The sequence below is a fragment of the Oncorhynchus kisutch genome, linkage group LG28, assembly GCF_002021735.2.
Source record: "Oncorhynchus kisutch isolate 150728-3 linkage group LG28, Okis_V2, whole genome shotgun sequence".
NCBI classification, from domain to species: Eukaryota; Metazoa; Chordata; class Actinopteri; order Salmoniformes; family Salmonidae; genus Oncorhynchus; species Oncorhynchus kisutch.
This window is the reverse complement of record NC_034201.2, coordinates 34,488,167-34,501,410: the sequence shown is the minus strand read 5'-3', so window position 1 is coordinate 34,501,410 and position 13,244 is coordinate 34,488,167. Positions and strand designations below refer to the sequence as shown.

Sequence of the window (13,244 nt, the reverse complement as noted above, 5' to 3'; positions counted from 1 at the left end):
TCCAACTACATTAACTGTCATTGATTGATCTTTCAAAATGGCATTTGCCCCGATGTAATACAGTGCTGTGCACATGAGGGAACTACAGTATACAAACACACCGACAGCCTCTGACCTCACAGATAAATCATGGGCTGTTCATAAAGTTGATTAATTCATTTTATCTCTCGATTGCAGGGTCAAGGCAAAGAAAGGGGTGAATCTTCTGCAAACCAAGTCAAAGAATTCCCAGTGGACTGTGGACTGGGAGGTACAGTCTGGGGCGAAGCATTCCATCACCACCATCGACGTGAACAAAAATAAAGGAGTGCAAGCCGGGTAAGTCAACAGCCTAAGGCCTAAACACACAACATACAACATCCACCCAAACACTACAGAGTGAGGCTGTTGTGCCCAGCACATTGTTAACTTTAGGATGGTTTGTTCGGTGAAAGACTAACTGAGACTTCCTCAAAACATCTCCTTAGCTGCAATAGTGTCATCATGTTGCTTGCTGATAATAATAAAGAAGTTAAAAGTCTATTTGTAGTAAGGATATGGATACAGATTTGGGTCCTTGGATATACTCTGTCAAATAAAGTGCTTAAATGCAAAGTCATAGACAGCTCCCGAGTGGCGCACTGGTTAAAGGCACTGCATCTCAGTGCAAGAGGCATCAGTACAGACCCTGGTTCAATCCTGGGCTGTATCACAACTGGCTGTGATCAGGTGTCCCATAGGGTGGCTCACAATTGGCCCAGCGTCATCCAGATTAGGGGAGGGTTTGGCCAGGGTAGTCGGTCATTGTAAATAAGAATGTGTTCTTAATTAACTGACCTGCCTATTTAAATAAAGGTTAAATAAAATAAAATAAATACTTACACCAATGATGATTTAAACATTTCTCCCTGCTTGGCAGAAAGCTGATATGTTTGGAGGACAACTACATTAAACTGTAGTTTTAAAATGTGTGCTTTTTACAGCTTGAGGATCAACTTAAGTGATATATCCATTTTATGTGTAGGGAAAACCAATAGAAAAATGGCAAAGTGATATGTACAGTTTAACTTTTATACAGTTCCTTCAGAAACTATTCATACCCCTTGACTTATTCCACATTTTCTTGTGTTACAGCCTGAATTCAAAATGGATTAAATCTACACACAATACCCCATAATGACAAAGTGAATACATGTTTTTAGAAAGGTTTGAAAATGTTTGCTTATGAAATACAGAAATATCTCATTTATATAAGTATTCACAACCCTGAATCAATACTTTATAGAAGCACTTTTGGCAGTGGTTACAGCTGGGAGTCTTTCTGGGTAAGAGCTTTCCACACCTGGATTGTGTAACATTTGCCCATTATTCTTTTCAAAATTCTTCAAACTCTGTCAAATTGGTTGTTGATCATTGGTAGACAACCATTTTCAGGTCTTGCCGTATATCTTCAAGTAGATTTAAGTCAAAACTGGAGCGCTGCCACTCAGGAAAATTGGTAAGCAACTCCACTTGGTAAGCAACTCCAGTGTAGATTTGGCCTTGTGTTTTAGGTTATTGTCCTGCTGAAATGTGAATTAATCTCCCAGTGTCTGGTGGAAAGCAGACTGAACCAGGTTGTTCTCTATGATTTTGCCTGTGTAAATAAGCACAGGCAAAATCCTAGAGAAAAACCTGGTTCAGGACAATTCTTTTTAACCTTGCTTAGCTCCATTCCATGTATTTTTTTATTCTGAAAACCTCAGTCAAGCATACCCATAATGCGATGCAGCCACCACTATAATTAAAAATGTAAATCCACTTTGACATTATGGGGTATTGTGTGTAGGCCAGTGACAAAAAAAACTACATTTAATCCATTTTAAATGCAAGCTGTAACACAGAAAAATGTGGAAAAAGTCAAGCAGTGTGAATACTTTGTATGTTGCTGCATTGCAGTGCCATGGAGATGTTATCGGCAAAAATGGCAGCACTACCTATGCCTGTCACTGGGCAAGGGTACCCATGATTATATACAGGCACATCACAGGACTCTGTTCCAATATCCATACTAGGCTTCATCTTAGAATGCATGCCCAATACATTGGATAATGGATCATACCATTACTCTCATCAGTCCTAAAACAGGTCCTCCATTTTGAATGAAGGCAGTAACAGTGGAATCAGGTGCAGCTGAGGATGAAGGGAGGTAGCTAGCTTCTTAGCCTGTGATACCGCAATACCTCTGGGCGGGCGAAGCCTGGAATTAGCTAACATAAATCACTAATACACTCAACTCATTAACAAAGAAGGCATTAAGAGTTTGGGCTGCTTATCCTAAACCTCCGGAGCTATTTAGCCAGTGCAGATCCTAGTAATACCACCGCCCATCGTTTCCACGGACTGTGGGGAAAAAAGAAACTGGCCAAGTGGGTCTGGGGGGGGGGGGGTGGAGAGCGATCGTAACAGACAAACAGTGACATTACCTGAATAAAAGATCAGCCAGTCTTTCTTTGTTCTCTCTCAATAGGGCACTTAGTGTCTGGCTTTCTCGCTATATTTAGTGGACCTTGTCAAGTCATCTTTGCCATCCTGTCACCATGTTGGAAATCCAGTCCAGCAGGGGGTCAAGCTACGATATAGACACATTGTGTCATCCCGACTTATGTCAGAGGCCCAGTCAAAAGTCATGAAGGTATTTTGGGCAGAGTTCATATGTTACTAATGAGTTTTGCCTACATTTTAGAGCCATATAACAGTCTCCAGGAATAAATAGCCTGCCGTTTCCTTTTCTCCTTTGATTTAGCCTTCTAGCTGATAAAAAGCATTAAAGATGAGTGAATTCTCAAACTACAGTATTTCAGGCCCACTTCACCCAGCTAAGTGAGATAACATTAATGGCGGGACCTTTTTTGAAGGCATATTTAACTGTGATATAGTTTTCCCTTTTTGTGCCGACGTAGGTATATATTTTAGATAATGGACCATGCTGGGCTGCTTTATAAATCTGTCCACAAAAGTAGTATGTGTAGATCCATGCCAAACAGGGTCCCAGTAGTTTTGTGTTACCACATTAAGTCATCTTTGCCTAATAAGTTTAAAGCCTTCATTCGACATGGTTTAGCAAAAAATCTAGGCCTATAATAGATTATATTGTCATCTTCAATCATGAAGCGTGATCAATTTTCTGGGCGAACGCGGCACTTGGGAGCATTTTGCCTTTCCAGCTAGATGAAAACGTTACTTTCTTCCATAGCTTGGTAACATGTACGTTATACAAGGAACTAAGAATAGTCAATGCTTTTAATGTCCACCATGTGATTCTCTGTGTTGTCAAGGACTTCGGAGTTGTTATGACAACATGCAATTATTATAAGTGTTCATCTTAATGTAAAGAATATGTAACATGTTAATGTGAAAAAGTTATTTGAGGAGCTGGTGGTTAATACCACCGACATACTCATGTTCTTCATGTACTTCTGATTGGTGCACACCAGTATCTCACTCGTCACAAGCAGCTATGTATTTTTTTCAAATGTAGTTATGCATCTTACCACTGAGCTCATCAAAGTAGAAATCTTTTTTTTAATGCTTGCCTGAACATTCTTTTTGAACACAACTCAATCATCAAGTTTGCTGACGACAACAGTAGTAGGCCATTCTCCTGTGGAGAATGGTGCTGCATTGCATAGCAGCCGTTTTACAAGCTCCTGACCAATTTGGCTACATTTTTTCTTTCTTTCTTTGTACTTAATGTTTCTGCCATAATTTCCTGTGACTGAAAAGAGCTTATGGACATCAGAACAAAGATCACTAACCTCAATTTGGATGAAGATTTCTACTTCAACAAGTCGGAGGCGCAGGACATACTGCTCACCCTGGAAAAGAAAAAGGCGGCGTAAGAGAGGCGATGTGTGGGCATCCTGACGAAGCTGCTTTGGCGAGTACATAAACCGCAGCTACTGCCCGTTCTATTGGCGATCATACAATCTCTGGAGAACAAACTAGATGAGCTCCGTTCGAGACTGTCCTATCAATGGGACCTGAAGAACTGTAATTCAGCAGACACTCATATCCAAAGTGACTTACAGTAGTAGTAACTGCATACATTTTTCATACTTTTTCGTACTGGTCTGTTTCGTATCAAATCCAAAGCCCTAGCATTGCAAGCGCCATGCTCTACCAACTGAGCCACACCGGACCTAATATCCTATGTTTCACGGAGTTGTGGCTGAACATGGACATGGATAAAATATATCTAGATGTTTTTTCTATGCATCTGCAGGACAGAACGGCAGCGTCGGGTAAGCTAAAGGGAGAAGGCGTGTGTCTCTTTGTTAACAACAGCTGGTGCACGATCTCTAATAGAAGTCAAGAGGTTCTTCTCACCTAAGCTAGAATACCCCATGATAAGTTGTTGACTTTTGTTTTTGTGTTACTATTTCTTTTTTTATTAAGCAAATATTTTTCTCACTTTTGAACTCTGCATTGTTGGGAATTGGCTCATACAGTGCCTTCAGAAAGTATTTATACCCCTTGACTTATGACTTATGTTGTGTCACAGCCTTAAATCAAAATGTATTAAAAAAATTAAATAAACATTTATTGAAAATGGAATGCAGGAATATCTAATTTACTTAGTTTTACAAGCCGATTTAAGTCAAAACTGTAACTAGGCCACTCAGGAACATTCAATGGCATCTTGGTAAGCAACTTTGTCCTTGTGTTTTAGTTTATTGTCCTGCTGACAGGTGAATTTCTCTCCCGGTGTCTGTTGGAAAGCAGACTGAACCACGTTTTCCTCTAGGATTTTGCCTGTGCTTAGCTCTATGATGTTTTTTTAATCAGAAAAAAACTCCCCAGGCCTTGCCAGTGACAGGCATACCCTTAAGATGCGGGCACCACCATGCTTGAAAATATAAAGAGTGGCACTCAGTGATGTGTTGTGTTGGATTTGCCCCAAACATAACGCTTTGTATTAAGGACATAAAGTACATTTCTTGGTCACATTTTTTTGCTGTTTTACTTTAGTGCCATATTGCAAACAGGATGCATGTTCTGGAATATTTTATTCTGTACATGCTTCCTTTTTTTCACTTTGTCATTTAGATTAGTATTGTGGAGTAACTACAACTTTGAGCCATCCTCAGTTTTCTCCTGTCACAGCCATTAATCTCTGTAACTGTATTAAAGTCACCATTGGCCTCATGGTGGAATCCCTGAGTGGTTTCCTTCCTCTCTGGCAACTGAGTTAGTGACTGGGTGTATTGGCCACTCAAAGTCTTATCAATAACTTCACATTGCTCAAATGGATATTCAGTGTGTGCTTTTTAAATGTGTTATCGATCTACCAATTGGTGCCCTTCTTTGCGAGGCATTGTAAAACCTCCCTGTGTTTGAAATTCACTGCTCGACTTACAGATAATTGTATGTGTGAGGTACAGAGAAGAGGTAGTCATTCGAAAATCATGTTAAACACTATTATTACATACAGAGTGAGTCAATGCAACTTATCATGTTACTTCTTAAGCACATTTTTACTCCTAAACTTATTTAGGCTTGCCATAACAAAGGGGTTGAATACTTATTGATTCGAGACATTTCAGGTTTTCATTTTTTATTCATTTGTAAAAATGTCTAAAAAGATAATTCCACTTTAACATTATGGGGTATTGCGTGTAGGCCAGTGACCCAAAATCTCAATTTAAACCATTTGATATTCAGGCTGTAACACAACAAAATGTGGAAAAAGTCGAGGAGTGTGAATATTTTCTGAAGCCACTGTAAGTAAGCTTGTCACTGTAAAGTCTACACCTGTTATATTTGGCGCAGGTGAACAATCAAATTTTATTTCATTTGACAACACTATTTACCAAGAGAGTTTTCATTTATATTTTTTCGTAGCTGTCAATATACCACCACAAACCGATGCTGGCACTAAGATCCCACTCAACGAGCTGTATAGAGCCTTAAGCAAACAAGAAAATGTTCATCAGAATTTTGGCCTCCCCTTTTTTAGCACATCTACAGGACATCTACAGCACCTGGTGTCACAGGAAGGCCAAGAAAATTATCAAGGACCTCAGCCACCCAAGCCACAGCCTGTTCACCCCACTACCATCTACAAGACGGAGACAGTGCAGGTGCATCAAAGCTGGGACCGAGAAACTGAAAAACGGCTTCTATCTCCAGGCCATCAGACTGTTAAATAGTCACCAATATCTGGCCTCCACCCAGTACCCTGCCCCCAGTACCCTGCCCTGAACCTTGATCACTGTTACTTAGCCTTCTACCACCTGGTACTCTACCCTGCACCTTAGAGACTACTGCCCTATGTACATAGTCATTGAACACTGGTCATTTTAATGTTTACATACTGTTTTACCAACTTCAAAGTACCTTCAGAAAGTATTCACACCCTTTGACTTTTTCCTTTTTGTTGTTGTGTTACAGCCTGAATTTAAAATAGATTACATTTAGATTTTTGTCACTGGCCCATGCACAATATCCCATATGGGCACCTGTTGGTAGGATGGTTAACAAAATAAAAAGCAGACATTGAATATCCCTTTGAGCATAGAAAATGTATTAATTACATTTTGGGTGGTATATCAATACACTTGGTCACTACAGGCTACAGGCGTCCGTCCTTCTGTTGCCGGAGAGGAAGGAAACCGCTCAGGGATTTCACCATGAGACTAATGGTGACTTTAAAACAGTTACAGTTTAATGGCTGTGATGGGAGATAACTGAGAAGGGATAAACAACATTGTAGTTACTCCACAATACTAACCTAATTGACAGGGTGAAAAGAAAGAAGCCTGTACAGAATACAAATATTCCAAAACACGCATCCTGTTTGCAACAAGGCACTAAATTAATAATGCAAAACATGTGGCAAAGCAATTAACTTTCTGTCCTGGGGCAAATCCAATACAACACATTACTGAGTACCACTCTCAATATTTTCAAGCATAGTGATGGCTGTATCATGTTATTGGTATGCTTGAAATCATTAAAAACTGGTGAGTTTTTCAGGATATAAGAGAAACGGAATGGAAATACGCACAGGCAAAATCGTAGAGGAAAACCTGGTTCAGTCTGCTTTCCACCAGACACTGGGAGACTATACTTCACCTTTTAGCACCAGCGTTGCTTACCAAGAAGATGCCAGAATCCCCCACGCCAGTATTTACTCTAAGCGCAGGCACATTTACATCCAGCTTTAGCACTGCTTAGCACTTTATTGTTGTCTTGATCCTCTCTCACCTCTCACTATGCATTGTACTAGAAATCGATTTTTTCCAATGGCTTCCTAATCATGGCAATATTCATTTTGTAAATGCAGTGTCCTCCCATGTACCTGTGGAGACGACAGGAAAATCAGATTTGATTGAAATTGATTGCCGGCTAAAAAAAATGTAAACAACTGATAAAGCAATTAACTGGGTCGCGTTGGCATTCTCTCAAGGATGTTGCTCTTAACTTATAATTGTAACTATTGATTCAAAGGAACAATTTTGGAAAGGCATTCTCTCCGTCTAGAAAGCTTTACGGCAATAATTTATTTTCCATGGCACATCTCATTCTCTTCTTCTAAGGCTAATCTATAGGTATATGTTATATCTGTGCAAACTCTTACTGGAAGAAATGGAAAGCTTTGGAACTGTAGGCTATTTGAAGAATTGAACCCCAGGTTTGGTAGCTGAATATTCCTGGTGCATGGGGTGAAGTGTAATTGTTGAAAGATAGGTGGGGACCATCGGGCCTCCCATCGGTCTCTCGTGGGGTCTTCTAAACCAGCTGTCATCATCGGCAGCTCTATGGTGAGAAACATCTTGATTCCTGGGGCAAAAACCTTGTGCTATTCTGGAGCACGAGTACAGGACATTACAAGGTTGCTTCCTACCGTTCTATGACATTGTTGTAGATAACATTCATATACTGAACATTTGTGCAAAAAGGCTAACTCTGCACCATCGTTCATTGAATCAGATGGCTCATTCATCATAAATCTACTTTAATGATTTTTTTATTGGCAAGATTAGCAAACTTAGGCATGACATGCCAACAACAACATTCTGAACCTACACTCCATGCATAACTGACCAAATTAAGAAAGCAAGCAATTTAAAATTCCTAAAAGTGAATGTGGAAGAGGTGGAACATTTTTTGTTGTCTATTAAATCAAATCAAATTCTGTTGGTCACATACACATATTTAGCGGATCTTATTGTGGATGTAGCGAAATGCTTGTGTTCCTAACTCCAACAGTGCAGTAGTATCTAACAATGCATGACAATACAAACACATCTAAAAGTAAAAGAATGGAATTAAGAAATATATCAATTTTAGGACGAGCAATGTCAGAGTGGCATTGACTAAAATACAGTAGAATACACTATATACATATGAAATGAATAAAACAGTATGTAAACATTATTAAAGTGACCAGTGATTCCATGTCTATATACAGTTGAAGTCGGACGTTTACATATACTTAGGTTAGAGTCATTAAAACTAGTTTTAAACCACTCCACACATTTCTTGTTAACTTCTTGCGACTCCAAACCCGTATCCGGGAGCGTAATCATAGCCTCAAGCTCATTACCATAACGCAACGTTTCCTATTCATGAAAATCGCAAATGAAATGAAATAAATATATTAGCCTTTTGTTAACAACACTGTCATCTCAGATTTTCAAAATATGCTTTTCAACCAAAGCTACACAAGCATTTGTGTAAGAGTATTGATAGCCTAGCATAGCATTAAGCCTAGCATTCAGCAGGCAACATTTTCACAAAAACAAGGAAAGCATTCAAATAAAATAATTTACCTTTGAAGAACTTCGGATGTTTTCAAAGACATGACTCTCAGTTAGATAGCAAATGTTCATTTTTTCCAAAAAGACTATTTGTGTAGGAGAACTAGCTCCGTTTTGTTCATCACGTTTGGCTAAGAAAAAAAAACGAAAATGCAGTCACTACAACGCCAAACTTTTTTCCAAATTAGCTCCATAATATCGACAGAAACATGGCAAACATGAACGTTGTTCATCTATCATCTTCGATGATAAATCATTCGTGGCAGTTGGTTTCTCATCAGAGGCAAACGGAAAAATACTGCAGCTGGAGATTACGCAAGAATTGCGACGGAGGACACCAAGCGACCACCTGGTAGATGTAGTCTCTTATGGTCAATCTTCCAATGATATGCCTACAAATACGTCACAATGCTGCAGACACCTTGGGGAAAACGTGGAAAACGTAAGCTGAGTCATTGCCATGAGGCGGTTTTAAAAAATGCGGCACTTCCTGATTGGATTTTTATCAGTTCTGTGGCACTCACAGACAATCACTTTGCAGTTTTGGAAACGTCAGAATGTTTTCTTTCCAAAGCTGTCAATTATATGCATAGTCGAGCATCTTTTCGTGAACAAAATATCTTGATTAAAACGGGAATGTTTTTCATCCAAAAATTAAAATAGTGCCACCTAGTTATAAAAGGTTAACAAACTAGTTTTGGCAAGTCGGTTAGGACATCTACTTTGTGCATGACACAAGTAATTTATCCAACAATTGTTTACAGACGGATTATTTCACTTATAATTCACTGTATCAGAATTCCAGTGGGTCACTAAATTGACTGTGCCTTTAAACAGCTTGGAAAATTCCAGAAAATTATGTCATGGCTATAAAAACTTTTTATAGGCTAATTGACATAATTTGAGTCAATTGGAGGTGTACCTGTGGATGTATTTCAAGGTCTACCTTCAAGCTCAGTGCCGCTTTTTTTGATATCATGGGAATATCAAAAGATATCAGCCAAGACCTCAGAAAAACAATTGTAGACCTCCACAAGTCTGGTTCATCCTTGGGAGCAATTTCCAAACACCTGAAGGTACCACGTTCATCTGTACAAACAATAGTACGCAAGTATAAACACCATGGGACCACGCAGCCGTCATACCGCTCAGGAAGGAGACACGTTCTGTCTCCTAGAGATGAACGTACTTTGGTGCGAAAAGGATCTTGTGAAAATGCTGGAGGAAACAGGTACAAAAGTATCTATATCCACAGTAAAACGAGTCCTATATCGACATAACCTGAAAGGCTGCTCAGCAAGGAAGAAGCCACTCTCCCAAAACCGCCATAAAAAAGCCAGACTACGGTTTGCAACTGCACATGGGGAAAAATATTGTACTTTTTGGAGAAATGTCCTCTGGTCTGATGAAACAAAAATAGAATTGTTTGGCCATAACGACCATCGTTATGTTTGGAGGAAAAAGGGAATGCTTGCAAGCCGAAGAACACCATCCCAATCGTGAAGCACGGGAGTGGCAGCATCATGTTGTGGAGGTGCTTTGCAGCAGGAGGGACTGGTGCACTTCACAAAATAGATGGCGTCATCAGGTAGGAAAATTATGTGGATATATTGAAGCAACATCTCAAGACATCAGTCAGGAAGTTAAAGCTTGGTCACAAATGGGTCTTCCAAATGAACAATGACCCCAAGCATACTTCCAAAGTTGTGGTGAAAGGACAACAAAGTCAAGGTATTGGAGTGGCAATCATTAAGCCCTGACCTCAATCCTATAGAACATTTGTGGGCACAACTGAAAAAGTGTGTGCTAGCAAGGAGGCCTTACAAACCTGACTCAGTTACACCAACTCTGTCAGAAGGAATGGACCAAAATTCACCCAACTTATTGTGGGAAGCTTGTAGAAGGCTACGCGAAACACTTGACCCAAGTTAAGCAATTTAAAGACAAATACTACCAAATACTAATTGAGTGTTTGTAAACTTCTGACCCACTGGGAATGTGATGAAAGAAATAAAAGCTTAAATAAATCATTCTCTCTACTATTATTCTGACATTTCACATTCTTAAAATGAAAGTGGTGATCCTAACTGAAAGATAATTTTTACTAGGATTAAATGTCAGGAATTGTGAAAAACTGAGTTTAAATGTATTTGGCTAAGGTGAATGTAAACTTCTGACTTCAACTGTACATAGGGCAGCAGCCTCTATGGTGCAGGGTTGAGTAACCAAGTGGTAGCCGGCTAGTAATGGCTATTTAACAGTCTGAAGGCCTTGAGATAGGAGCTGTTTTTCACTCTCTCGGTCCCAGCTTTGATGCACCTGTACTGACTTTGCCTTCTGGATGATAGCGGGGTGAACAGGCCGTGGCTCGGGTAGTTGATGTCGCTGATGATCCTTTTGGCGACCTTTCTGTGACATCAGGTGCTGTAGGTGTCCTGGAGGGCAAGCAGTGTGCACCGGGTGATGCGTTGGGCAGACTGCAGCACCGTCTGGATAGCTCTGTGGTTGTGAGTGGTGCAGTTGCCGTAACAGGCAGTGATACAGCCCAACAGGATGCTCTTAATTGTGCATCTTTAAACGTTTTTGAGGGTCTTAGGGGCCAAGCCGAATTTCTTCAGCCTCCTGAGGTTGAAGAGGTGCAGTTGCGTTTTCCTCACCACACTATCTGTGTGGGGTGGACCATTTCAGATTGTCAGTGATGTGTACGTCGAGGAACTTTCTGGTCCCACTGTGGTCACACACGGTCACACACTGAATGTGTTGTGAAATCTGCCTTGGCAGATTGGGGATCCAGCTAATGGGGATCCATATTTTATTATTTTTTATTTTACCTTTATTTAACTAGGAAAGTCAGTTAAGAACAAATTCTTATTTTCTATGACAGCCTAGGAACAGTGGGTTAACTGCCTTGACAGCTAGTTGGGTGTACTCGAGGACCGGAGTTGGGAAACACAGCACCAGCACAACCCCATCAGTGATCAATGAGAGGGATCAGGTAGATATTGTTCAATAATGCATCCCTCCCCTTGACGTTCTATCGGACCCTGCTGTGGTGTTGTGTTAAATAACTAGCTACGCCTCTGGGGGAGTTGACCCAATGACACAATGAAACTATCCTGCTAATCAGCTCAGCAGGGGCCTGATCTGAGCATGGAAGCCCTACTTATGTAAACGTGTAAGCATGGGCTAGTAAAGATAACCAGGGTGCACAGAAAGGGAGTTGTTAACCCCACAAGGCCTTCCATTTGAAAAGGACATGTCACCCACACAACATATCCTAATAGCGCATTGACTCCATTTCCACCCCTGTGTAACTCTTATTCAGCACATGAGCGATTTGGGTGTCTGGTTTTCTGAGTGCTAGTTGTCGAGGGTCTGGCCAAGCTACCTGCTTTGTAAGGAGTGTCATAGATAAATAAGTAGGAATATTCCATGAGTGATGTTGAGACAAACAGTCAGAAGTCATTTAGGCTGTCATCTCTCATCATGCTGTTTCCAGTAAGGCCCTTTGTGAGTGCAGTACTGGAGATAGGGACTCGGCTCCCAGTCTTCATTACGACATTGGCATTTTCCCTTTGAAGGGCAGACTTCTTTTCTCTCTGCCTAGGGGAGATAGCAGCATGGTTCATTTCAGATCCAGGTCAAGTGTGTCTGTAATGGTCTTGTAAACCGGGAACCTACTGTAGGCCTACACTGCTGAAACCCTTTCGAAGTGCAATGCGGAATGTGTCTTTCAGATGTGATGGTTTCGCAGCTTGGAGCAATAGTAAATGGTGGTATATAAAACATATAGTATGTTGGTCTGCTGGAACTTTATTCCACAATTGATTCAATAATTTTACACCATCTTAGAAGAAGATAAGTCCTTTATAACTAGAAGGGGTTGAATGTTTTAGTACATATACAATGCATGGAATGAAACGGGGTGAAAGTTCATCTTTGCCTAGGTAAAACTAACATGTACGAGTACACATGGCTACTGGTCATGTGGTTAAAGTAATGGATGTTTGAAATGGTAGGAGGGGTTGTTCACATCGTATGTTTGACCACTCTACTGCATGTGTGCTAGTCATAACTGGCTGGTACGTATGTACATACGGTCTATGGGCTATGGTAATGATCATGGAAATGTAATGAAAAGCTTACCATGTCCATAGAAATGTAATGAACAGGTTTTGCCGTTTTATTGACTGATCATTGAAATCCATTGAGACAGTTGTAACATCTTGTACAGATGATGCATTGCAGGGTTTCCCAAATAATCAGTGCTTGATGATGAGTTGGTTATTTGACTCTGTGTAGTGCTAGGGCAAAAACCTAAATGTGCATCCCGGAAGGGTCCCCAGAACCGAGTTTGGGAAACACAGATGTTTTGTACTAAATGATCACATTGAAAATCTACTGTAGGCTGCTTGTCCGTGTGGGAAACAGACATATTCTACCAAAGATTGATGTGGGAAT

The 13,244-nt window shown here is 40.3% G+C and overlaps 1 protein-coding gene across 2 annotated transcripts in view; it reads left to right on the top strand.

Annotated features, from left to right (window-relative positions):
* Window positions 1-13,244, top strand: part of tmem132e (transmembrane protein 132E) — a 346,164-nt gene that overhangs the window by 302,425 nt on the left and 30,495 nt on the right. For both annotated transcript variants that reach the window (XM_020464756.2, XM_031808129.1), the window contains exon 3: window positions 178-318. In XM_020464756.2, the coding sequence (XP_020320345.1) occupies window positions 178-318 (141 nt within the window). The remainder of the gene's footprint in view (window positions 1-177; window positions 319-13,244) is intronic.